Source organism: Cataglyphis hispanica, chromosome 15, assembly GCF_021464435.1.
Source record: "Cataglyphis hispanica isolate Lineage 1 chromosome 15, ULB_Chis1_1.0, whole genome shotgun sequence".
Taxonomy (NCBI): Eukaryota; Metazoa; Arthropoda; class Insecta; order Hymenoptera; family Formicidae; genus Cataglyphis; species Cataglyphis hispanica.
In genome coordinates, this window is record NC_065968.1 from 3074045 (window position 1) to 3101029 (window position 26985).

Sequence of the window (26985 nt, forward strand, 5' to 3'; positions counted from 1 at the left end):
AAGATACTGTAGGAAGATTACAAAATAATAATTTTAATGATCATATTATTCGTATATATCATGACCTTACAAAATAAAAAAAACCTTATATATGTATGAAAAAATTAATAGAACTTAATTTAACAATCATTTCATTTTTTGCATTTACTCAAACCAGTTAATTAATTCAATATAATATTTTTTTTACAAGAGTTCCTTATTAAAAATAAATTAACAGATCTCTGACATGTATAAATATTAATACAAAATACAATGTTACGCGCGAGCTCTCTGGGATGTTACCTTCTTTGTAGCTCATGATTGGTTGATTTTTCCGTACATATATATGTTATGCATCTATATATTTTATATATTCTAAGGGACAAGTTTTTCCCGATTGGTCTATTTCTATTCGGAAATAAATGTAGCGCCATATTTAAAAAGAGATTAAAGATAAATTTCAAAGATTTTTCTCGTTTTTTTATTCACTTGTCAAATTATCAATCTGAATATCTTTGTTATTCCCACACATTTTGATTTTTTACAAAATATTTTCCTATGCAAGGAATCATTAATTTACCTTAATGATATGCTTGTACACATTATTTATGCAGATTATGCGGAATCTAAAAAAAAAAACTGGTTTAATAGTGTTTAAATATTCATTCGCAGAATCTAAAAAAAAAAACTTGTTTACAGTGTTTAGATATTTATTCGCAATGTATCATGTAGTTTTTTTTTTTTTTATAAACTTTGCCATAAAATCCATTTGTTCATTATCAATCTGTATTTATATACACTCAAAGATTTATAGAATAACAGTGATGCGCGTGTGATTTCGCGCGTACACGTGTTTGTATGTCGCTAATGTGTCAAATGTCAATCTGTCAATTATCAAAATCCTATATAGTAATTAATATTATTATTATTAATAGTATTATTATTTCCTCCCATCAATGACAGTGATAATGAAGGTTAGGTAAGCTGTTTTGTCGGAGTAAAGAAAAAATAAAGAACGTGTCCTAGCACATCCTGGCGTCCTGGGAGGGGTAGTCATTACATCCGCGCCATCGGTATCTCGCGTGTACCGTACGAACGGAATCTGACAGCATTGCCGGTTTCCGCGTCGCGTTCGTCACCCACTTTGAGTTTACATCGTTATATGTATGTGTGTGTACTTACATCACTGGTATGTGTATACATATAGCTGATACGTCGTAGCGTGTAGCACGAGCAGCACGCGGCGGAAAGGTGGGGAGAATCCCCTTCCACGGGGAATAAATCAAAATGGTGGTTTCGCACAACGCGGATGATGTGGTGTAGGCAGACAACGGCGGCTCGCAACATCGTGATCGTTTCGGACAGACACGCGTGAAGCGCGAGCGTCAAATATACACGCAATAAGCCGGATAACATGGGCGACCCGAAGAGCCAGCACGGCGGGCAGGAGATGAAAGGCTGGCTTTTCAAATGGACGAACTACTTGAAAGGTTATCAACGGAGATGGTTCGTCCTGTCAAACGGCCTCCTGTCGTATTACAGGTAGTTTCCTACGTGTCATCGGATCTACCTCTACCTACCTACCATTACCTATCTCTGCCTCTGTCTACTACCTATCTCTGTCAAATTTCTTCGACTCGCGCGCGATTCGCGTTCTCTAGACGCACACGCTCGTCGTAAACGTTTATAACGATCGATCTCGACGAGATCGCATGCATCCACGGCTCGCGCCTGCTGTCTGCGTTTTTATTTCCAAACGATAAGTCAAACGTCAGCCCCCAGCCGCGTGGAGAAGAGAAATCTAGAGACACGTCAAAATGCAATATGGAGCTGTTCCTTCGCTCGCGATTAGGTTATGTGTGCGTATATGTGACAGTATTCCTTTTTCTTTTTCGTCTCCCGATCGCTCCCGGTCAAAAATAGCCTGGCAACAGCTGATCTAATATGTATTTGAAGCACTATCTAGGAAAACTTACACGCGACATCGCCAAATGTCTACGCGATAGTCGCGCATTGTCGCGGACAATGTACTCGATTCTTAATTAGTGATCGTTAATTAGTGATTTGTCAATAATTATTTAAACAGTAAAATTGCGTCATAAGCGATTAAAGAAAATTTTGGCGCTGAGCAAAAATTCAATTTGACAGAAGAAAGAGCGTGGGGAACAGCTCCTTATTATTATTATTATTATTTTCCAAAAGTTGATAAGATCGTTTTCTGCGCCTTTTGAATTATAATCTTCTTTCAGAGTTTGCGATAAAATGCACTGTAGTAAGAACATAGTAGAATGAGAACTTGGATACGCATGTACATAATGGGGCTTTGCGATTTTCATTTCCAGATGTGATACGATTTTATGAGTCGAATTTATTCGAGTAATATTGATTGAAGAATTGACTACTGGAATATTATTTTGGCAATATAAATCCTCAAGTCTTTGTTTGTAACGTATCTAAATACGAGACGCGCGAGCTACGCGCGTCACGAATATACTTTCTGGAGAATACGTCAAGTATCGCGACGATTATATAAAAGCGTGACAAAACTCTTTCCAGGCGATACTAATACAATATTATGCTTATATAGTGCGTCTCGCAAAATGTAGAAATCAGTAGTAAGAATTCTTGATGAATTCGTAGTCAGGGTGTCTACTTCCTGGAAAAACCTAGAAAGCCTGGGAAATTTTATCTTGAAAGACCAGGAAATTCTCATGGAATTTTATTCGAATTCAGGGAATTTTTTCAAAAATTCTTTCTTTGATTATTTTGTTTTTATATTGCAATCTGATTGGCCAATGATTTTGAATTATATATTTTAAATATATTATAAATATATGTCTTTCTCTCTTCGATTATTCATTGTTATAGCAAAAAATATACATTTTTTATTGTAATTCTTACAATTAATGGTAGAAAATGAAAATATTATGCAAATGAAAAATGCTTACCTTACAAAAGTCATTTAGTTCTTTTCAGCACATTTTTAAATTTAATATTTAAAATTTAAGTAGTTTTTCTTTCCTCTGTATGAGTGAAAAGCATTAGAAAACACACACAAAAAAAATATTTATTTTAAAAAATTCCATCTAAAAGTTTTCTAATTTTATCTGGAATTTTGAACAAATTACCTGAAAAATCGGTATTTTTTTACAAGCTTTGGCTAGACACCCTATCGATTATTGTTTGTTGTTATTTCAAGTCAAAAATTTGCTTGAAGTTAAAAATTATTTATTATTGTTGAGATCAATAAAAGTTACCTGTATATTTAACTAAGGCGTAATTTTTGTGTTCTTACACGCTTGAAAGAATATAGTTTCAAAAAAAAAAAAAATTGTGATTTTATCATGCAAATGTTCGCACTTGACGATATTTTGTTTATCCGGTTTATCCGGAAGAATTAATTATCTATATATTTTCCTCTCTTTTTTTTATTAACTTACGAAATTCCTCATTGAATAATTAATAAGCGCTTCGTTATCTAGTTTGCAGCATAATTCGTTCTTTTGTGATTTGCAGCTTTTACAATTTTTCGTCATTGTTTCGTTCTGGCAATTTCGTTGCAAAATTAAATTAGTGTGCAACGATAGAGATTTATTCATTATTTCGAGAGACGAGCGCACAAATAATGCCTCACGATCGTGTTACGCTGTAGCAGAGAGCAACCCGCCTTTTTTTTTTTTATTTTATTTTTTTTTAGACAAGACGCACCTAGGCTTCCTAGGATTTTTCGTTCGACCGGTTCCGCTTGGCACAGTTTGTGTGATTTGAGTTTGCAATTTGTCTTTTCCCGAAAATTGTTCTGGAATGTATTACGAATTTTTCTTGTTGTACAAATTAATTCTCGATTCTTGTCGTAAAAGGCTTCTCGCACGGCAACACAGCGTGCACGCAAAATCACGCAGCTCGTGTTCACGAAACTCGAGTGAACTTTACTGTCACCGTCGATATTTTTATCAATTTCTTTTTTTCGATCTACGCAAACTCGAGGAGCGACGAAAAACAAAATGCTACGCTTTCGTCTAAGCAAAAAAAAAGAACAAAATAAAATAAAATAAAAAATTTCAGCTGATAAGCTTTGCAATATTACACAAATATGAACGGGGTCTATTTGTTTTATGGATTGTTTAGGGCTGAACCGACAGGGGGGCCAAAGATATCAACGCGACGCAAGCGGAGGACTGGCAGGGCCTCCGAGTAAGTAAAAAAAAAAAAAAAAGAGAGAAAAAAAAGATAACGATGTTTACGAAATCGCCGAAATATCCTGACTTATCCTCTTAGCAAAATCTGTAATTAAAAACGGCTGAGGACGTTGAAGATTCCAATTTTCATTTTTGTTACTCAATTATTCGCTCCACACGAAACACCCACCCACTCTCTCTCTCTCTCTCTCTCTCTCTCTCTCTCTCTCTCTCTCTCTCTCTCTCTCTCTCACATACACACACACACACATATCTCCATTCAATTTTACATGTTTAAATGCAGTTTTGTAACTTGTCCTTAATCATCCGCTTTTTCTGTATCTATATCTGTAACATGTAAGCGATAATACATTTAGGTGTAATCTGGAAATTAAATGCCCTCCTCTCATATGCTAAGTATGCTAAAAGTACACTTGTATGTTTTTCTATCTCTTTCTCTCTGTGTAGGTGTATGCGTGTATGTGTGCGTGTGTGTACGTATTCATAATGCAGCTGCAATGAAACGTGTCGCTTCTTTATGTTAGTCTCTGGTGCCGTTCATTCCGATCGAATCTGTTTTATTACTTTTGTTCACGAGGTGGTTTCTGAGAAGTAACGACATAACGATTGTTATCGGACCGTTGAAGTAATGCTGCTAATAAAAATCTCTAGATTAGATAGTTTTGTTTCTTTTCGGGCGAACGCTCGAAAGTATCAGCAGACAACATTATCCATAAATTAAATCTTTTACTCTTCTGACACTACAATCGAGATGAAAGATTCTGTAATCTTTGTTTGACAATAGCTTATTTCTTCCTTCTCTCGTCATCTCTCATCAGTATATTTCTCTTTTTCTTCCAGTTAGTCTTTGTATTCGCTCAAATTTTTTAATACATTTTACATAATATGTATTTTGAGATAACTCATTGATGATGATATATGATATTTATTATTTTATGTATAGATGTAAATAAAAAAAAAACAAGCCTCGTTTTTTTTCAATTTTTTTTTTTATAAATATTTAATATTTTTATACTTTGATTACTGCAAATTGAATTTTTATTATTTTTAACTTTTTAAATTGATTTAATTAACCATTATTATTTTAAATGTAGCTCGCATTCCAATTGGCTATATACTTATGCATTTAATTAAAAATTATCCGAATCATTGAGTTTGATGTAATTTGCCGCAAAAGGCTCATTAAAATTACTTTCGAAAAGAAATAAATTAAAAATATAAAAATCGGAAAGAAGATTATGTAATCATAGATCCGCATTCTTTCCAAGCTATAAATGACTTTCGCGGCTGCCACGGAATTTTATAAGAATTTTTAAAATTGATAGATTTATTCTTGAAAAAAAAAAAAAAAAATCCATTTTTTATTTTAAAGAAATTAAAAATAATTTTTCTTCTTCAATGAAAATGAAACACAATCTTAGAGATATAAATTGAAATATAAATTGATTAAAAGATATTTATACTTAAAAATATATCGTTATATTAATGTACATTCTTAAACCAATATATTGAATCACGCATAAACTATTATTATCTATTATTAATGTAAGATATATGACGAATATTATTATAATATAATTATAATATTTTTAATATATATAAAAATAAATAAATGAAATATAATATTTACATTTCTAACTTTACTAGGCACGTTTCTTGCAAAATTCCGTCGTTGATGAATTTATTATTGTTACTTATAATTCAAAAAGGAAGAATATTTTATAATTATTATTTATATATAATTTAAAAATTATTATTTATATATAATTCAAAAAGAAAGAATATTTTATAATTCTTATTTAGAAAAAAAAATAAAAAGAAAAATTATAATTATTATTTCTATAATTCAAAAGGGAAGAATATTTTAATATTTTTATTTTATAATTATTTATAATTCAAAAAGGTAAAATATTTTCAGATTTATAATAATTTTTTGTTTTTATTTTTAAATTATTTAAAAAATACTTGGAAAAAATTCGATGATTATTTCAATTGCATTAGCATGACTTATTTCCTTTTTCCACGCAGAACCGTGATTGTTGCCTGTTTGATTAACCCGAGTGACCTCACGTGCATGATCCGATTGAGAGCTCCTACTCCGTTCTTTAGATTATTATTTCGTACGACGGAGTAACTCCTACGGATTTGTTGGACTATTCGAACTTAAGATGTTTATTTATGTAAACGTGGACAGGAGCCGGATCGTTACGGGACGGTAGTGGGATTGCTTCTAACGAATGTATTCTCGGCGATTACGCTAATAAACTCATACATTTTGATTTGTCCAAACTGTCTCTTTGCTCTCTACCTCCTTTTCCCATTTTCCTGGCGAATAACATACGGTGTCACAGATGAATGCAGACAATCAATTATTAAATTGACCTGTCAATTTTTTGTCAAGAAAAGTCGCTTCTTCACAATCAAAGGAAACATCGAGTCTACTATTGCAAACTCACGTCTGTCTTTCTCTGTGTCATTCGACAATTGCGAGGCAATTCCAAAGGCATGTGAGTACTCGAGACTGTCTCCATTTTTCTTGTTTTAGAAATCCCGCGGAGATGTCCCATACCTGCCGCGGCACGATTTCCTTACACGGGGCCTTAATACATACAGTGGACGCCTGTACCTTTGTCGTCAGCAACGGCGGCACGCAAACCTTCCACATCAAGGCGTCGACCGAGGTGGAGAGACAGCAATGGGTCACAGCCCTTGAACTGGCAAAAGCCAAAGCCATCCAAGCGATGGAATCTGGTTTGTAATTTGTACTTGGTCGTTATTTGTACGCCGTTTAATGCTTTTTTAACATATTTTTTCCATACGGTTTATTTTTGCAAATTATTTTTTAAATTCATCAAAAAAGGCCTGACCTGAAATCTGTATGTACATATAATTTATGCATTTCAGTTTAAATTAAATAGTCAATATTAATTTTTGAGATTTTTCAATCCAAATTATATTTTGTATGAACATTCCAACGTTATAAGAAATATTCTAATATTGATATGACACATCATGTCTACTATACATATATTATATTTATAAAATTATTATGTTATCTATTTTTTTATGTACTTTCATCAAACTTTAATATTTTATGCGAAATTTTTTTTAACAGAAGAGGAAGAGGAATATCAAGATAACGACAATCAAAACGTAGAAACTGCGTCTGTGATTAAGGATCTAACGCGACGATTGGACGATTTGCAAGCGTGCAACGACTTAATATTCAAGCAAGGATCTGCGCTTCAGCGAGCTTTAACCGATTTGGAAACGTTAGACACTCCGTCCCCCGAATTGGCGGCGAAATTCAAGACTGTCAGTGAGCGAGCAACGCTTTTCCGAATTGCGGCGAATGCTATGATAAGCGTAAGTTTCAATAAAAATTCTATTATAAATTTAAATATATTGAAAGACACACAAAATGTCTGCGAAACGTTAGCACGTCTAGTATCATGAATTTATTTAAAAAAAAAAAAATTAGAGCAGAGAAGTAAAGTAGAGAAAAAGTAGAGCATCAATAAGTCTTATACTATTTAAAATTTACAATTTAAAAATCCACTTTATATTTTCTGAATTTTTGTTTCTTTTTTATAAGATGTCAGTATTAATTGCGATTTCGATTGCAATAATTTTTTTAATTCAACAAGTATACGATATCTTTAATAAATTCTCAGATAAAAATTTCTAAGATGCACATTGAGAACAGATTGTAACGCTTTTGGAAAAATGTAGACAGAATATGAATGTCATTTTCATATGTTTATGTAATTGAAGATATACATATTAAAATTTATCGAGCAAGTATTAAAAGTTTTTTGTATTATAAAATCAAATAACATAAGGATTGTTCATGATACTTTTACAGAACTTGCTAAATAAAAATTTCAGAATTTATAAAGTATCTCTGATATTTTGAAAAATCATATTGCAATGAGATATAATAGACAATGAAGATGATTCATTCTTAAGTATAAGGAGAAGAAGAGGAAAGATCTTATTATTGTGATATATTTAGTAATTTGTTCCGATGATTAATGCGTTTAGCAATTCGTTTGTATGATTAACACATTCAAAGATCAGATAGAAATTCAATTTAGTACAAAATTCGCGCGCAGTACAGAGTTTAATTTTCACGCCAATTAGAATCATCTTAAATTCTATTCACAAGATTGTCCTTGGCAATGGCATCTCTACTGATATGATTTAATAATGATGTAATCTAACATGAGAGCCTCGCTGAAATTAGATTGTATACTTGTTACAGACGAGCAATGATTACTTGCAACTAGCTCAGCAACAGGAGCCTAAATGGAAGAAGCTGCTGCAGCATGAACGCGACCAAAAGGTGCGGATAGAGAAGATGGTCGAACAGCTAGCTAGGCAACATTCTCATTTGGAGGAAGCAGCGCAACACGCGATTCCTTCAGCGACGCTTGGAGGAGGACATAGACCTTCACGTAAATAACATTACATCTGCATGATCTGCATCTCGAATCTTCGTTTCGTAGCATGTTCATTCATATTTTTCGATACTTTTTGATATTCTTTTATTGCTTGACTATTTAACAGTTTGAGATACTATTCTTTAAAAATTGTGACAACAAAACTTTTCTATTTTATTAAAATTTTATTTATAAATAAATATTAATGTGTAACGCGCGGTATAAATATTAAAATCAAAATGATAACATACAGAATATCCCTCGTCATGAAAGATATTTTGATAATATTAAATATATTTCGGCGATAAAATCTCAAAAATAAATATTCTTCGAAAATAAAATACGCTTGAAATTTTTCAATAACTTAAGCATCTTTGGATTTCGCATAAAATGCACATTAACCTTGAGTGATGTAAATTTTGTGCTTTACAAAATGTGATAGGGAAATGAAATATTTTCAAATCCCGGCGCCTTTATTTATTTACTCGTATCTCGCGCTAGATGGCTTTGCGGAGGTACACATCAATGCAACACGTTATCGCGCTTACGTCATCCATGATGTACTATATACTCTCTGTAATACATTGCCGCATATATATATAATACATATATGGGCAAAAAAACGTATATACACACAGTGTTCTCGGGCTTCTTCCGATTTTGACGTTTGCTCAGGCGAATCTTGGTGTTCGATACGGGTTTTTCTCCCGCAAAACTCGATTTCCGGAATTCGAAATCAACCCCCTTCCTTCCTCCATCTTCCAAGTCTAACTGAAGAAAGACAGAACCGGACGAAGTTGTCAAAACAATAATTGGACGAGTCTAAAAGTGGTGCGTTTCGTCATTGATGTCTCATTCAACTATTCTCGTCAGTCTCGTCAAGTGTTCCCAAAAGTGGCAGAATTTTCATTGTCTTGTCGAAATTAATCGAACACAGTCGTATGACAGGATGTGTCAGACTGTGTCCCATATCTCTTGCTCTCTTTCTCTCTCTTTCTATTCTGTTCTTTTCATCTGTACATTGTTACACTTTCTGTACTTGAAAAGAATGTAATTGTGTTTGTTGTGTATACATATACATACAATAATATTCGAGAAAGAGTGAGAAAGAGAGAGAAGTTGCAAGGAAGTACACAAAAGTGCAGCTACAGATAATATATATATAATGTGTGTGTATAAAGTAGCTTTTTATGACCATAACCGCGATTCTCTTATTAATTTTAATCAAATGTCGCGGATCCTCGATTTTGTAAAGGACAAACCCACGGTATCGATTTAATTGAAAAGGAGACTACACTAAAATGAGAATTTTTAATTAATTTATCGATTCTTTATTACTGATATGATTTTGATCGAATAAAGTATGAACGATTGGATCGAATCATATTAACACGTGTCTATCATACTATAATTTCCCACAATCTTATCGATGTCCTCATGTGCGATAGAGATCAAGGCATTCATTTTTTTTATCTTAACGCTTATCTAAACTTTGGAAACGATTGGATGACCTTTGTGGTCTCGTTCTGTGATCAGTTTTTCTACTTCGTCTGCCTCGATTTGAATATTTCCATGTGTGACAAATGGAGAAATTTTGACCTTACAGATCCCGCAATTACGACATCACCATCGGAGGATGAGGAGGATAATGCTGAGTTTTATGATGCGCAAGAGTCAGATACTTTTACTCTAAGCATACCTGGAGCCACGAGTAATTCGATTTCACACACGAGAGACCGCACTGATTCTCAGGGTAGCGACGATGGTTCCAGTTCAGAAGGGGATCCAACGCCTTTGCCTGTTTCCGATTCCACTGGTGCAGACTCGTTTCTTATTGTGACCGATTCTACAGCAGCACAGACTCCCTCACCCGTCAAGACCACAGACGACCTGGACAATGTAAGCGAGTTTTATTTTTTTTTATCATCAAATATTTGCAAAATAGAATGCAAACACGATTTTTTTTTATACCATAGATTTGGCAAGCCAACAATGGCGGTAGCGGCGCCAGGGTGACCACAGTTTCCAAAAGGAAGCGAAGGATTAAGGTACCTGATAAACCAAATTATCCCTTGAATCTATGGAGTATCATGAAAAATTGTATTGGCAAAGATTTGTCAAAAATTCCTATGCCAGTTAATTTCTCCGAACCACTTAGTATGCTTCAACGGCTGACAGAAGACTATGAATACGCAGATATACTTGATAGGTATAATACCTTTTATATTGTATATTTCTACTTCTAATAAAAAAAAATATGAAAATTATATGAATGAAATTTTTTTTTAATTAGGGCTGCGGAATGTACAGATAGCTACGAACAGATGGCTTATGTAGCTGCGTTCACTATATCTAGTTACTCTACAACCGCTACTAGAACGGGAAAACCTTTCAATCCTCTTTTGGGTGAAACTTTTGAGTGTGATCGTACAGATGATCTTGGATGGCGGGCAATTTCAGAACAAGTATCCCATCATCCTCCTATGCTAGCTCAACATTGCGAAGGAAAGAAATGGCGATGCTGGCAAGAATTTACAATGGCCTCCAAGTTTCGCGGGAAATATCTGCAGGTACAATATTTTATTTATCGCAGAGTATATAGCATTGTATTTATCTTCTCTGACATAAGATATTTTTTCAAGTCTATATCAACAAATATATCAAAATAGACAAATATATTTGCTATAAATCGTGTATGATAAATATGAAATAAATTATTTATTATTGAATTATAATATTAATATAACATTACACAAATTAATTTATCAAATTATAAATAAATGAACTACGATATAAATATTTTTTATGTGTACATAATGTTTGGAAAAATATTTTGTAAAATTTTTCATTGCTATCAATAAAATCATTGAAGAGAAAGATTTTTATTCTTTTATATATATATGTTTGATATACGTTTTGCACAAAATGAAAAAATTTACAAGTTTGTTGATTCTCTGTAATAATGTGACTTGGATGACTAAATTTGCAGAACCCCAGATTTTAAAGTTTTATGTATTTATGGATATATGCACGATTTTGATGTCATCTCAATATACTGATATGCAAACGCATATTAGGCATATTAAAAAAAATAATAGTTAAGTGATTAGCTTTTAGAAAATGCATATGATAATTTAAAAATATATGTTAATTATATATACACCTGGACAGGCCATTATTCAATGATTGCGCAACTATTGTCTCTTATGAATACACTTAAATAAATGATTTTTGCAATCAGGTAATTCCTTTGGGTACTGCTCATTTGGAATTCAACAATGGGGAACAGCACTATACATGGCGTAAAGTTACAACTACAGTACATAATATTATAGTTGGAAAATTGTGGGTTGATCAGAGCGGTGATATGGATATCGTAAATCATAAGGAAGGTATCAAGTGCCATTTGAAGTACATCCCATACTCATACTTTTCGCGAGATAGTCAGCGTAAGGTGAAAGGAATAGTAATGAATTCTAATAAGGAAGTCAAATGGGTAGTACAGGGCACATGGGATTCGAAAATAGAAATTGCTCCAGTAATCAGCACGTCTGGTACACCTGATAATCCGGTCTACAAGACAGGTCCCTACATATTGGCGTGGAAACGACGTATGCCTACGTAAGTATATAACTAATAGTTATATATGGAACTGAAACTCGTTTAAGAAAATATTACTTTTTTCGCATTTTTTTTAGTATTTTTTTTCTTTTGATATATATAATTTTATTTAAACAGTGATCCAACACTTTCTACTAAGATTGTAATAATAAATATAGAGTATATAATTTTTCATAATAACAAGGATTATTTTAATACCTAAATTTTTATTTTGAAAGAGATCGAGAGAAAGATTTTTTATTATATATTTACCATAGTAATATTTTTAATGCATGAGATAGATTTTTTAACATTTTTTAATTTAATTTTACAGTGATGACTGTGAAAAATATTACTCATTCACGGAATTAGCGTGTCAATTGAACGAACCGGAAGAGGGTGTAGCTCCGACGGATTCTCGATTGAGGCCCGATCAGCGATTAATGGAAGAGGGACGATGGGACGAAGCTAATGCCGAGAAATTGCGTTTAGAAGAAAAACAGAGAGCGTCCAGACGAGCACGCGAGCACGAGGCCGAAAATGCTGCCGCACAGGGTAGGTTTATGTATATTATATATTATCAGATTGCAGAAACACTGAAAACTTTGTGCTCACTTGGAAATTATTGTTTTTTCGTAGGTTTACCTTATGAGCCGTACGAACCGTTGTGGTTCAAGAAAAAGCAGGATCCGTATACAGATAGCCGTTGTTATGTTTACAATGGCGAATATTGGGATTGTAAAAGTAGAGGTGATTGGTCACGATGTCCGAACATATTTTAGTTAATTATATAAATTATATTCGATTATATAATATACGAGACTCGTCACACGTATATGCAGTGCAAACAAATTTTGGATCATTCAAGTGACGATAGTCGAGTTTATACAAGTCGCGACCGCTTGTGGTGGAGACTTGAATGCTTATAAAATAACGTTGACATAATAATGGGATTGTTATAGGATATGGTATAGCGAAATTATTTCTTCCAAAGTTGCTGGCACTCTGATATGTATAACATGCAGTTTGCGTAGTTGCATATCACATCACTTTTGTATTTCTTTGATTCTCCCATATTTTTCTCCCTTCCTCTGTGCAGCATTCTTTTGTTCTTCTCTTTTCAAATACAATTAGGAGCATTTAATCCAATGCTTATTTAATATGCATTTGTATGTTATTATTTTATTTCAAGATTTTGCAAAATTAATGTAAATAGGTACTCTTAAATTTTTCAATCAAATTATATTACATATTTAAATTTTGCATAAATCAACTGTATGTACGAATTAATGACGAATTGATGCTGAAGCGAGCATCGATAAAACTAAGCGAATATTTTACTACATCAGCCTAAAACTGAGACAGCAATATTATGATCGTAGTGAAAGAAATACTATCATCATTATCGGGGGGAAGGGGGATGATAAAGCTCAATGTTCACTTTTATAATATATCCAGTACTCTCGATTTATTTTTAGATGAATACACACGAATCTAATTTTCCAGAAATTAATCCTTATGTTTTATCGAAATTCGTCATGCTACTATATGTAAATGAAAATTTTGTATATTTCATCGCTTGATCTATTGCTGAAACAATTATTCAGAAATGCACAGCGAGGAATAAAATTGAATTTGTATTCGATATATATTGATGTAAATCAAGATGCAATATTTTCATTTTTCAATTTGTTTTTATGAAAACAAACAAAAGATAGGCATTTTGAAGTATCAAAAAAACTCCAATTTAATTTTGATATATACATATATTAGAGAAAGTATGCCTGTAATTATGTCATAATATTTCCCTCGCTACATATTTCTTGTTTGATGCAGTATGTATTTGAAATATTCGAAATAGAAATATAAAAATACCGATAGTATTGTCCGAATTAAGGATGAATATAGATATTGTACATTCGAAGGTTTATTCAATGATTTCGGATACACAAGCGCGCGATAATCTGATCGCTGATATTTTATGTAATATAAATATAAATCGACAACTATGATGCTTCCAAGTTTGGCCATTGTTGTTATTGCAAAAGCCACGCCATTACACATGCTCGCGCAAACTTTGAGCCCGCTAGATAGACAGAATATTTTATTGAGCTGTAATACGGTGCAGTGTCATATATATATGTATATATATATATATATATATATATATATATATATATATATATATATATATATATAATGAAAGTAGAACGATAAAGACACGAGATACTTGAAGTGCGAATTATGCGAAGGCTCCTAAGTGCTGCTCCGCCTGATTAAATGAACCGAAATCCTTAGCTGAATTTCCGATAGCTTCTTTTCCAAAATTGCGCTATAGTATAGAAATGTTCACACATAAGCACGCATGACTGATTTATAGCGAATGATTTGCGTATGCATCTATGTATGTATGTATATGTATGTATGAAGTATGTATGCTGTCAATACATGCGTACACACATGGTTAATTGATAAAACTTATTGTATATCCCCCTTACTTATGAGCACATAGGCTGTTTCATTCGCAACGTTATCAGGTGTATAGTTGTACCCAGCCGTGTGCACGAGTATATACCTCGACGATAAGCCGAGCGGAATGGCTAGCTTACAGCCAATATCTATAATGATTATTACATTAAGTCCTCTCTGGCTGTATTATAATTTTAATAGTTTATATAATAATTGAGATGATTATATATACATATATATATATGTATATTATATATACAAACACCTGTATACATATAAATACACACAAATTAAATATAAAAATAAATAATTTACCAAAAAAAAAAAAAAAAAATGCGATGAATGTGAGCCGAGTAGTACAGCTGTCTTTGAATCATTAGTGCTTGTATATACATACATTAGCTGTGATTCGTGTGAAGAGAAGCAAAAATATAAACTACAAGAAAATTATTTATTTTATACATATTCATGCGTGAACGCTTTTCTGGCGTCTCTTTTAATAGTCATCCATCGTTCGCATAAAAGGCCATAATTGACTGTATTATAAGAGACTTTGTTCTATCGAATAAATTATATTAAGTCAAAGATATGTGGACGCGATCTAAATTTTAACGATTAAGAGGTGGAATATTTTTTACTAGAGACCTTTTCTCATTCAAGATTTGTAATGTCGCTCGCATTCTTTATATCATCAATTTTTCCTCGCCTTTTCTTTGCAAATTATTTTTACTAGCACATTTACAAAAGATCTATAATGCTTTCTCGAGCAATTTACAAAAAAAAAGTCAAGAAAATTTAATGGATTTCGAGGAAAAAGTATATTTATGAGCCGTCGAATATTCTCGTCGTTCGGTCTCTTCCGGTTCGCATTCCGCGTGTTCCTCGTTTCCGTCGTCTTAGAAAAGAGCGGTCGAATATTGAAGTGAAAAGATGAAAAAGATGTAAAGAGAAAAAAAAACAAGATGTTTCTTTTTTCAAAAATTTTTTTTCCCGTATTTAATATCTTCATATTTTGACTACTGCAAATTGATTTTTTATTATTTTTAATTTTTTTAATAATAAATTTAAATTAACTATTATTATTTTAAATACACAAAATAGCTCGCATTTCAATTGCTTGTACAATATATATCTAATTGAAAATTATCCGAATCATGTTGATGATAATTTGCCACAAGTTTCATTAATCCATTAAAATTACTTTCGAAAACAAAAATAAATTAAAAATATAAGAACTTTAATTATTTTTATTATGTTAACAAAAAAAATAATAAAGAAAAATATTTCATATTTAAAAAAAAGAAACAATTTATTTTTTTTTCAACTGTTTTTTTTTCTATTAGAAGAAAACGGTTTTTTTACATCTCTATGTACAGGGTACACATGGTATATTTTAAAAATTTATATTTGCGATAGATAGTACGAGATGCGGGGCGAAAAGATGATGAGAAGAGAGAGAGAGAGAGAGAGATGTTCGAATTCGGCTCGGCGGATCGTGCGCGCATCCGTCGGACGCAGCGGCCCAAAGATGGCGGCAATGACGTCACGGGCGTAGTAATACACATGGCGAGCAGCGGAGTTGATCCGCAGAGCTGCTGCGCGAGGGACAGGGAACTGCTTTCGATTGTTGGCGGGCGCCGCCATCTTGGTCAGTGAGCTTGCGAGTGGCTGTACGTCTTTGGTGGAGCGCGGTGTCTTCGTGTTGCGTATTTCGGGCGGTCGTGACGACCAAGTATCTTTCTTGAGCGCGTTTCTTTTCCCCGACGAGCCCGTTCCTCGATATCGATAGTAACTCGTGAGATCCGCGTACATCCGAGATGTCGGAACGGGAGGACAACGTTTACAAGGCGAAACTGGCCGAGCAAGCGGAACGCTATGACGGTGAGTGGATATTTTTCCGGGCCCCTCGCGGGGCCGCACGGGGCATGGCCGACGAGTCCTAAGCCGATTTATATAAATCTCGATTCACCTCGCATAGATTCGCCGGATACGTGGAGACCTTTCCGCGGAAAGGGGGAGAGGACCTCGTCTCGGCGTCCGCCGATTTCGCCGGGGAACGACGACGACTACGTCGACGTAATTCCCGTCGGCGAGGATCGGGACGAGTTAACCTTTCGCGGTATAATATATCCCCCTCGACATATCCGCGTTATAAGCTGTCAAAGTATACGCGGCGCGATCGCCGATCGTTAACGGCGTAGCCGGCGGCGGCGTTTCTTTGTGGCAACGCCGGACGCGATATCGACTCGTGTCATTCGCGACGGTCGATCCGACGAGGCCCGCCCGTCCGTCCGTCCGTCCGTCCGTCCATCCGTCCATCCATCCATCCATCCATCCATCCATCCGTTCATCCCATCCCATTTCGTCCGCTCGCTAGCGGCCATAAATCTCGTAAAGCTCGAGATTCGAAGAAAAGGAAGAAACGAGAAGTCGATCTCGGGTACGATGCGCGCGCTAGGCGTTGCTAGGCGTACTCTCCGGCTAAGCGCCTCGAGAGATCCTTCTCTTCCTCATCGCCGTCTATCGGTAGATAAGCGGGGCGAGAGATATTCTCGCATCGCCGTGACGCATAGGCCACGCACTTTCGCTGCTTAATCGGCCCGACCCGGCTCATTACTACGGGCGAGCGGCCGCGTAGTAACTCGCGTGTTCCGCTCGTGGTGTCTGGCCTTGAACGGCGCGCGCGGAGAAATCACCGACCGGGTACGACGATCGACCGAGGAACAGGGACGACCATGTTCTCTTCTCCTTCCTTCCTCTTTATCTTTCTTCTCTCCTCCTCCACTTCCTCCTTCTCGGTCAAGCTTCTTCTCGAAAGATTTAAGGAGACCAGGTAGCGATCCATAATCTGTAAGGCTTGTAGATTCTGGCCCCTGTGATTTTTCCACACAATGAGTGTAGGTATTTTCCATTTTTTTTTTCTTTCACGACGAGAAAGAGAGAGAGAGAGCGATGAAAATGGTCTCTGTCATTCATTTTAGGAACAGAATCGTAGATAAAAATGGACTTTATTTTATCGTTTCCGATTGATTTCCCTATACATTTTCAATATACATCGAACGCGAATATCAAACACGCTAGCTGTCCATATCGATTACGCTCTCTCGTCATCGAGGTGAATTTTTCGATGATAAGAGAGTAACGTCCGGATTCGCGATCTCGCCTCCTGGCGAAAGCAACGCGTGCTTCGTACGCCACGAGTGGCAGAGAGGGGGCGAAGGGGGACGGGGCAGCGGGACGATCGAGCGGACGAAAGGAGGGCGGCGGAGAGAGGCGGTGTAACGGTGCGGGGGAGGAAGCGGGGCATGGGGGGGAGAGGGAGAGGCGGTCAAATTTCTCCTCTTCCTACGCGTTTCGGTGCGCGCTTCTTTCTAAAGCAGCCGGCTAAATTTCATTGCCCTAACAATTTCTCTTGCCTTCCCCCCTCCTCCCTCTTTTTCCTCCCGCCCTTCCCCCCTCGTGCGTGGGAATGCCATGTGATTTGACATTTGATGGCGAAATCACGCACCGGCGTGTACACCGGCCGCATCACACTGCGCATTGAAAATTAAGATTGAGGATTAAAGATTGGAATTTGACTAATCAGAGCCAAAGGAACTAAGATTTTTTTTCCTTTGTTCTGATTGGTTGAACTTCAATCTCCAATCTCGGTCTTCAATAGCGCGATACGGGCTTAAGTTTGTGCACGTATCGAAATGTACCGAGTGTTGCACAAAAAGGTAACGCTGATTGAAAATAAATGGAGAATAAAAAAAAAGTATGTATGTCGTGGATATTTTAATAAAGATAGTAAAAAAAATATTTTAATAAAGATAGTAAAAAAAATATTTTAATAAAGATAATAAAAAGATAGAAGGATAAATTTACACAGAAATAATACATATGTACATACATATATAATATTTATGTATTTTTTTTTTTTTTTGCGCGCTTACTCTGTATAACGAAATATTTCGTGGACAACTGGCGATACTAATTAACAAATCTTTGTTCCTTTCACAGAGCCACTCCAATTATGCCGAATCTCATTTTCTCCGTCTTTCTTTCAGAATCGCTCCAATTAACGTATCCTATTTTTAAAACGAAACCACTTTTAAATTTATCAAATGTCAGCTTTAACGCAGTCCTTTCCATATAGAGTGCTTCTGCAATAATAAAAGTGTTATATTTTCCGAGAATATTCTTTGAGAATAAAATATTTGAGATTTCAGTTTCGAACGTAATCATTGAAAGCTTGATAAATCGATTCGCTTTATCGTTCGTATATTTTCAGTGATCATTTTTCAAGTCGTAGTCTTCATATTCTTTTGAAAAATGAGAAATGCTCTTGTAAGAGAAGGGATTATCAAGAGCGATCATATAATTGAACGAGTCATTGATTAATTTTAAATATTGACAGCTTATCGCTTTCTTTATGCATCGTCATTACTATTACCTTAATAATATCTGTATTTATAGCATCCATATGTGAGTGATAGCAGATTTGACGCCAACCAACATAATCTCGAGAGCAAAACTAGGATGTCTACTCCCTGGAAAAACCTGGAATTACCTGGAATTCTCAGGGAGGATTTTCGTTTTTATCTTGAAAAATCGAAGAATTCTCATGGAATTTTATTTGAACTCAGGGAATTATTTCAAAAATTCTTTCTTTGATCATTTTTATTCTTATATTGCAAGCATCGGCAATCTGATTGACCAATAATTGTGTGAATTATATATTTTAAATATATATCTTTCTCTCTTTGATTATATGTTCATTGTTACAACAAATATTGAACACACAATAATGAGTAGACATTTTTTTGTACATTGCAATTCTTACAATTAATGATAGAAAATGAAAATATTATGCAAATGAAAGATGCTTATCTTAAAAGTCATTCAGTCCTTTTCAGCACTTTTTTAAATTTAATATTTAAAATAATTTAATTTGATGATTAATTATTTTTTGAATTTATTTTAATGATTTAATTTGACAATTTAAGTGATTTATTTGCCCTTTGTATAAGTGAAAAATATTAGGAAAAAAAAAACTTATTTTAAAAAGTTCTATCTAAAAATTCTCTAATTTTACCTTTGGAATTTTGAATAAATTATCTGAAAAAATCAGCGAATTTTTTTACAAGCTTTGAACAAACATCCTGAAAACCAGAATAGAGGCGACTATAATGTGTTCTTTCAGGAGGACAAACAATAGCTTAGAGGAAGAGGAAAAAGGAGATGGAGGGAGATAGATAGATAGATAAATAGATAGGAAAGAAGGGTGGATTTTAGTCGGCGGAACGGGCGGCGAGTGAGCAAAAGGGGTGAGAGAGAAGGTGGCGAGAGCAGGAGGTGGAGCTGGAGAAGAAGGAGGAGGATAGAATGGGGAGAGGGATGGTTAGCAGAAGGAAAGTATTGATCTGGCTATCCCACGTTGCTGCACACCTCCGACCTATGTATGGGTATAACGTGTGTTCATTGTAACGCCCGCTTTACGTCACATTTACCTCCCCATGAACTTGAAGTCTCACCACCTGTACATCGGTGCGTGCGACGCACCGTTGATCCATTCCAGTTATCGATCAATGCGTCCTTTCCGCTATTACGCCGTTATTATAGGTCTCCGGCTTTTCGCAGCTTCCTACATTCTCTTCTTCCTTTTCTTTCCCTCTCTTTGAGAGCACCGAGTACACTTGTGCCATTTTTAGCGCGCAAAGTGCGAACGAGTTAACTGAGAGCGAAAAGTTTTTTTGAAAATTCAATATTGTCATGGTTTTCGAATGAAAATATCGATGTCAAGTCAAACAAAATCCCGGAATTCCCCGATCCTTTAAGTTAAAGTCTTTCACAAGAAGACCCACTTGATTATTATAATGAACATTAATTGTTTCTTTGGATATCATCTATAAAAATATTCAAAGTACGCATTTTCTATTTTCTTGTTTAAAAAATTTTATTCAATTTTATTATTTGATTTGGAGCACTTCATAATTTTCTTTTCTTCTTTCTCTGGAGATCTAACAATTAACTTTTTTCTAAAATCTCTTAATCTTAATTTGAAAATACCACATATATATTACAGGGTGTCTGTTCCCTGGAAAAACCTAGAAAATCTGGAATTTTCAGGAATTTTGTTCAGGGTATCTACTTTCTGAAGAAATCCTAGAATTATCAGGAATTTCGTTTTCATCTTGAAAAGTCAGAAAATTTTCATGGAATTTTATTCGAATTCAGAGGAATTTAAAAAAAAAATTTTTTTTTTATTATTTTATTCTTATATTGCAAGCATATATATTATATATACATATACATATATATATATATATATATAATAAATATATATCTCTTTCTCTTTGATTATACGTCCTTTGTCATAGCCAAAAATATTGAGTACACATTTTTTATTATAATTCTTACAATTAATGATAAAAAATGAAAATATGCAAATGATAAATGTTTATCATACAAAAGTCATTCAACTTTTTTTTCAGTACATTCTTATCAAATTTAATATTTAAAAATCCTTTGAATGAAAAGCATTAGAAAACACTCGCAAAAAAACTTATTTTAAAAAGTTCCATCTAAAAATTCTCTAATTTTACCTGGAATTTTGTACAAATTATTTGAAAAACCAGGGAATTCTCAGAGAATTTTTTTATTCTCTAGATAGAGTATCTCTGTATTAGTATAAAGTCAGTTTCTCTCTATTAAACATGAATTTCTATTAAAAGATTAGTCGATTGGATTTCTGTGAAAGGCTTACATACAAAAAAAATCGCGAGAGGACATTCCATAAAAACATCTAAAGGCCAAAAGATCGACGCTTCTCGGCAAATATCGCTCGAATATGCCGATAAATACGTATTTAGTGACTTCCGTGCAAAGTTCAAGGGGCAGCGGATTAATATATACGATGCGTTCATCCTCTTTACTCCAAAGGTACTCAGCGTTATCGTTTCATCCGCGATGGGCACGTAACATTTTATAGGCCAAACGTTCATATGCCATTTAAACGAATAAGTTCACGAGCGATACGGAGTTTATTTAGCAATGATTTACGAGTAATCTTTTGACAGTCTATACTTTGCAGGATAATTCCACAAAAGCTTGCAAATCTAGAATTTTATAATGATTATAAACTATCGTTTTGTTTTGTCAATGTCTGTTTCATATTTAATAGAAAATTTACAAAAATTATTTTCTAATTTACTTTGATTTCTTAATATCTGTGTTTGTGTATAAAATTACTAATTATATTTTGTTGGAATTTACAGAAATGGTTGAAGCAATGAAGAAGGTGGCTTCGTTGGACGTGGAGCTCACCGTCGAAGAAAGGAACCTTCTCTCAGTGGCATACAAAAATGTCATTGGAGCAAGGAGAGCCTCCTGGAGAATAATCTCGAGTATCGAACAGAAGGAGGAGAACAAGGGAGCCGAGGGAAAATTAGAAATGATTCGCCAGTACCGATCTCAAGTCGAAAAGGAGCTCAGGGATATTTGCGCCGACATCCTCGGCGTCTTGGATAAGCATTTGATACCGTGTGCATCCACGGGAGAATCCAAAGTCTTCTATTATAAAATGTAAAAATCCTTTCGTATACATTTTCTATATAATTTTTTAGTAATTGATTTATTAATGACTAATTAATGACTAATTTATCTATAAAAATATAAGTTTTATACATGTGTAATTTATAATAATATATATAAAATGTAAATTTATGCATATCTATATAGCTTTTCAATGGTAAGCTTTCCAATTCAAAAAACAATTTAAATCAATTGTTATATAACACAATGGATACATATGATTCAATGATCACGTTGTATTTCGTTGTACAAACTGTATTAATGTCTACTTTGGAATTTACGTTCTCAGGAAGGGCGATTATCATCGTTACTTGGCGGAATTCGCCATCGGTAACGATAGGAAGGAAGCGGCGGAGAATTCTCTAGTGGCGTACAAAGCGGCGAGCGATATCGCCATGACGGAATTGCCGCCGACCCATCCCATTCGTCTGGGATTAGCGCTCAACTTTTCCGTGTTCTACTATGAGATTCTCAATAGTCCTGATAGAGCGTGCCGCTTAGCGAAGGCGGCCTTCGACGACGCGATCGCCGAATTGGATACACTATCCGAGGAAAGCTACAAAGATTCCACCCTTATAATGCAGCTCCTCAGGGACAACCTCACTCTATGGACATCGGATATGCAGGGAGATGGTTAGTAGTGTCCCACTTACTTACAAAGGCGAAAATCGCTATAAGGATGTTTTGATTACGCTAGAATGCGTTGCACGATATGTCACGCTCGTCCGATCGATATACAAGTGTATTGTGATAGAAGATCTTATCTTAAATATTCTAATATCACGCGTCTTTACTATTGAGATAAAATAGATGACTGTTCTTGATTAAAAACTGAAAATGTGTATGATTTGAAACGATCGAAAGAAAAACTCTCAGGCTTCGGATCTAAAATGTCTTGAATAGAATATCAAACTGATGATAACTTGTGATTCCTGAGATTCAACTATCATTACCGTTAACTGTTGTTAAATTTATTGAAAACTATATATTCTTTTAAAAGTTGAAAATACATGACAAAATAATGACTCTACAGGTCCAAATCCTGTGATAAGTTGTGTGTAACGCTATATTATATATGTATATATATTTTGGACAATCAATTATTATAATATAAAAGTGTTTTTTACGCGTTTTAAAATTACTGATTTTTTAAAGAAATTTAAATGTTATGATGCTCCTTTTATCTCACAAACTATCATTTCTATTTTTATATTACAATTTTACTTTTTTAATTTTATTCGATTTGTGTGTAAGAAATGAAACGCTGCATGCAATTTCCGAACGCAGAATCATTATTTTGTAATTCAGAATCCGAGCCTGATCAGCAAGGCGATAGTGCTGTCGATACCCACGATGCCTGAACGTAAATACACCCTTTTCCTAACATCCCCGCAGCCCGTCTATTCGGTGAGCGACACGATCTTTACAAAACTGTTATCGCGTTAAAATAAATAGATAAAAAAAAAATGAAAGAAGCAAGCCACAAACTAACTTATTTAAAATTAGCTCCTTAAACTATTTTAGCCAAATAAAATTTGTTTATATGCATCGATATGCATGATATAATGTATCCAAATTTGTTATGCAGGTGAAGCCGAACAAAAGGAGCAACTGCAAGATGTGGAAGATCAGGACGTATCGTAACTCTAGCTGTAGTGAGTGTTATCTTACGCATATAAAACTGAGACACAAGAAAAAACTCTTAATAACTCGTAAGCAAAAGAAAAATAAACCAATTCAGCAAATGGCAGTTCGGGATGGGAAGGGGAGAGATCTTTAGAAATTTACGTGACCCTTAAAAGTACGTACGCGCCGTTATTTTAAGACAGAGCGGCAGCAGTGACAACAACATAGCGATTACAACAAAATTAATTAATAACATAAATCATTTGATTGCATTATTACGTACACATATAATACACGATTGAATTTCGAAGCACGCAGAAGCAAAAGAACACGCACTCTGCGAATAAATAGAGACTGCAAAGCATTTAGAAGAAAGGAAGAGGCACTTTTTAAGTTGCCCCGTTTTTTGCGTATCGAGAGGAAAAGTTTCCGTACATTTGCATGCCATCCGTTCAAAATTGACGATGCCGACGACTTAGACGCCGTTTCTGTTTAGTCTCAGGCAGTTCGGATCAAACTAATTTCGTCTGGGATTAAATCCTTCTCAATGAGTGCAAACGAATTACATGTATCGTTACATATTTTGAAATAGCGGAAGAAAAAAAAAGAAAAAGCACCAATTACTTTACTGAGACACGTTTGTATGTTTGTCTGTCCTCACTCCGTCAACTCATCTCCCATCTCTCCAAAAAAATCTTTCTGTCCCGTTACTTCGAATCTTGCTTTTTTACTGCGCGCACGATCGTTTCGCGTATACAATAATTGCTACGATGTTAACGTATGCGTGTAAATCGATTTATTTAGAGATAAACACACGCTCGTATTTTTTCTCTCTCTTTACGGAAATAACGGCGGCGTCCTCACATTGCCAATTGTTAAGACGGACCTCGCTTTCGAGCTTGTAACTCTGTGTAATAAGATATGTACTTCTGACAAAAGATCCGAGTGTAATATTATATAGATAGCTGAGAAAAAAAAAACAACTGAAATTCATGGATTTTTGGCATTAGCCGAGCTGAGGAGACGAGAATATGCTTACTTCGATTGTCCTCCTCCTGCCCCATCCCCACTCAAACCGCCCCTTCCATCCTCATCTGTATCTCGTCAAATGCAATAATATCGTTCGCCTGATTGTGAGCTTTCGTAAAGAGACCGTCGCGAAGAGCTTAATAATGTGAATGAAAAACAAAAGTATGTGTCGTCGAAATACTTTTTTTTTTTCGATTTCGTTCGTCTTTACACATCTTTCCGAAGCGAGCGTCTCATCGCGTCAGCTCGACATCGTGCAGCGTCGTTGATTAAAAAAAAAAAAGAAGCGGAGAAGCGAGAACAGAAAAAAATTTGAAAAGATTACGTTAGTGAGCCTTTTTAGCGTTATTACGTTACTCACACAGCAAAACAAGCAACTATCTAGCTAGTCTGTAATGTGGTTGTACGTTTTCATACGCCCGTTGTGTAAACTAAATATCGATTGCTGTGGTATAAGAACAGAATAAATGACTGTACCCCGACTTTTTCCATCCGCGCACATACACACTCTTACACCATACATACATATATATGCATATACGTGCATATATATAAATATATATATATATGCATAATACAAAATATATATACATTATATATACATAAACACTTATATGTACGATATATGTATGTATCTACTTTTCCATCCGAATAGTCGGTTCGTGTTTATATAATTATCCATTCGCCGATTCATCGATGAGTCATTCCATCAACTTTTACGTTGAGACATTCCATTATTCTTCTTGTACTAAGGAGTCATAGATTTACAGTGAAAATACCCTCTTTTCTTCAGATCGACGAGGTAAGCTTTAGCTAGTTACTGACCATTTTATGCATTAAAATTTATCTACTTATTATAGAGCTAGAACTACCAAAATCCATTTTTAAGCTCGATCAGTTTTTTTCGCTGATAACACGACGGGGAGGAGATACCGACAAGGAGACGCCGAATGAGCGCAGCAAAAAAAAAAGCAAGGCGTCGTCTAAACATCAAGAAAAAGGAATACAATCTGGCGAGACAAACGCGGATCGCGAGGGATCCGCATGGAAGAAAAAAAAATTTTGTGTCCATCGTGCCCCTGTATTTAGATATTGTAACGATAAAAACGATAATCATGTTACACACACAAATGATACGTTATGAATACAAGGAATAACTCTCAAAGTAATATCAACTGGCTCTCGTAAAGTAAGTAAGTATATTTGCGAATGTAATTGTAAGAGCGTAATAAGTAGGATAAAGAAAAAATTAAAAAAAGAAAAAAAACGAAGAAGTAACAATCTCGACGCGAGAGATCATCCGAGCGATGGGGTAAGATCAACTCGAGTATATGATGATCGAGGAGATTAAATCGCGTGAAAAATTGTATGCAAGGTAAACAGAGCTCTAAATTAAGAACTGCGGAGCGAGGCGGAAGCCGTAGGCTGTTAAAACAACACACGCGCATATATATATATATAAATATATTTCAATTACATTAGCATGTATCTGTGCTGCGGGCAAAAAAAGTGTTTTAAGAAATTTAGATACATATAAAAAATGCGTTCAGGTGGCAACGAAATGGTGGTAGTAGCGATCTCTGGATGCCGATGAATTATCCGTACGATCCGATTATTCGTTCATAGAGTGTTTAAAAATCATCTTTTAAAGATTGTATCAATCTTTTACTGCAAAATCGTCGAAAAAAAAAATCTGTCCGATTAAATTAATATCTTCACTGCGAGTGTTTAAAGATTTTAATTTAAAAAGTGATTTATTTTAATATAATTTAAATTGATTCAAAGTTTAAAAAATATGAGATTTAGAAATAAATTAGATTTTATAGAATTGAATATCGATCGCCCTCTTTTAGAACAGGCATTCTAAAATCGCACTATGAACGAATAATAGAGCAACGCGATTCATCTATTGTTCGGAAGAACTAATTTTTGCGTTTCTGGATCCGCATGCGTTTTTACGCTCTGTATTACAATCAATACGATTATACCGGATACAATCTTTTTTTCTGTAAAACCACACACGTGAAAAGCTACAAATAAAGTAATTATAAATCTATCTTCCACAT

At 34.6% G+C, this 26985-nt stretch overlaps 2 protein-coding genes across 4 annotated transcripts; both read left to right on the forward strand.

The window, feature by feature from the left end:
* Window positions 1-1249: 1249 nt before the first annotated feature.
* On the forward strand, window positions 1250-15023 carry LOC126855116 (oxysterol-binding protein 1). 2 transcript variants are annotated; one of them, XM_050602504.1, is made up of 11 exons: window positions 1250-1521; window positions 4108-4173; window positions 6724-6929; window positions 7294-7544; window positions 8443-8635; window positions 10227-10519; window positions 10597-10829; window positions 10914-11190; window positions 11862-12241; window positions 12555-12775; window positions 12860-15023. In XM_050602504.1, exons 1-11 carry the CDS (start codon window positions 1394-1396, stop codon window positions 13000-13002), a joined length of 2391 nt encoding a protein of 796 aa, XP_050458461.1. In that variant the 5' UTR covers window positions 1250-1393; the 3' UTR covers window positions 13003-15023. The 2 variants fall into 2 exon arrangements, with proteins under 2 accessions (XP_050458461.1, XP_050458462.1); XM_050602505.1 differs by lacking the exon at window positions 4108-4173.
* A 1237-nt stretch (window positions 15024-16260) lies between these two features.
* LOC126855148 (14-3-3 protein epsilon) lies at window positions 16261-26975 on the forward strand. Of its 2 annotated transcripts, XM_050602558.1 has the most exons (5): window positions 16261-16570; window positions 21949-22255; window positions 22554-22897; window positions 23573-23671; window positions 23853-26975. In XM_050602558.1, the coding sequence occupies exons 1-4, from the start codon at window positions 16507-16509 to the stop codon at window positions 23623-23625; spliced, it is 768 nt and encodes a 255-aa protein (XP_050458515.1). In that variant the 5' UTR covers window positions 16261-16506; the 3' UTR covers window positions 23626-23671; window positions 23853-26975. The 2 variants fall into 2 exon arrangements, with proteins under 2 accessions (XP_050458515.1, XP_050458514.1); XM_050602557.1 differs by lacking the exon at window positions 23573-23671 and having other exon boundaries at window positions 16262-16570.
* Window positions 26976-26985: the final 10 nt, after the last annotated feature.

Coding starts and splice junctions, on each gene's coding strand:
- LOC126855116 (XM_050602504.1), top strand. CDS start 1,394: ATGGGCGACCCGAAGAGCCAGCACGGCGGGCAGGAGATGAAAGGCTGG. Junction 7,545..8,442: donor CGGCGAATGCTATGATAAGC/GTAAGTTTCAAT, acceptor TACTTGTTACAG/ACGAGCAATGATTACTTGCA. Junction 10,830..10,913: donor TACGCAGATATACTTGATAG/GTATAATACCTT, acceptor TTTTTTAATTAG/GGCTGCGGAATGTACAGATA.
- LOC126855148 (XM_050602557.1), top strand. CDS start 16,507: ATGTCGGAACGGGAGGACAACGTTTACAAGGCGAAACTGGCCGAGCAA. Junction 16,571..21,948: donor GCAAGCGGAACGCTATGACG/GTGAGTGGATAT, acceptor TGGAATTTACAG/AAATGGTTGAAGCAATGAAG. Junction 22,256..22,553: donor AAAGTCTTCTATTATAAAAT/GTAAAAATCCTT, acceptor TTACGTTCTCAG/GAAGGGCGATTATCATCGTT.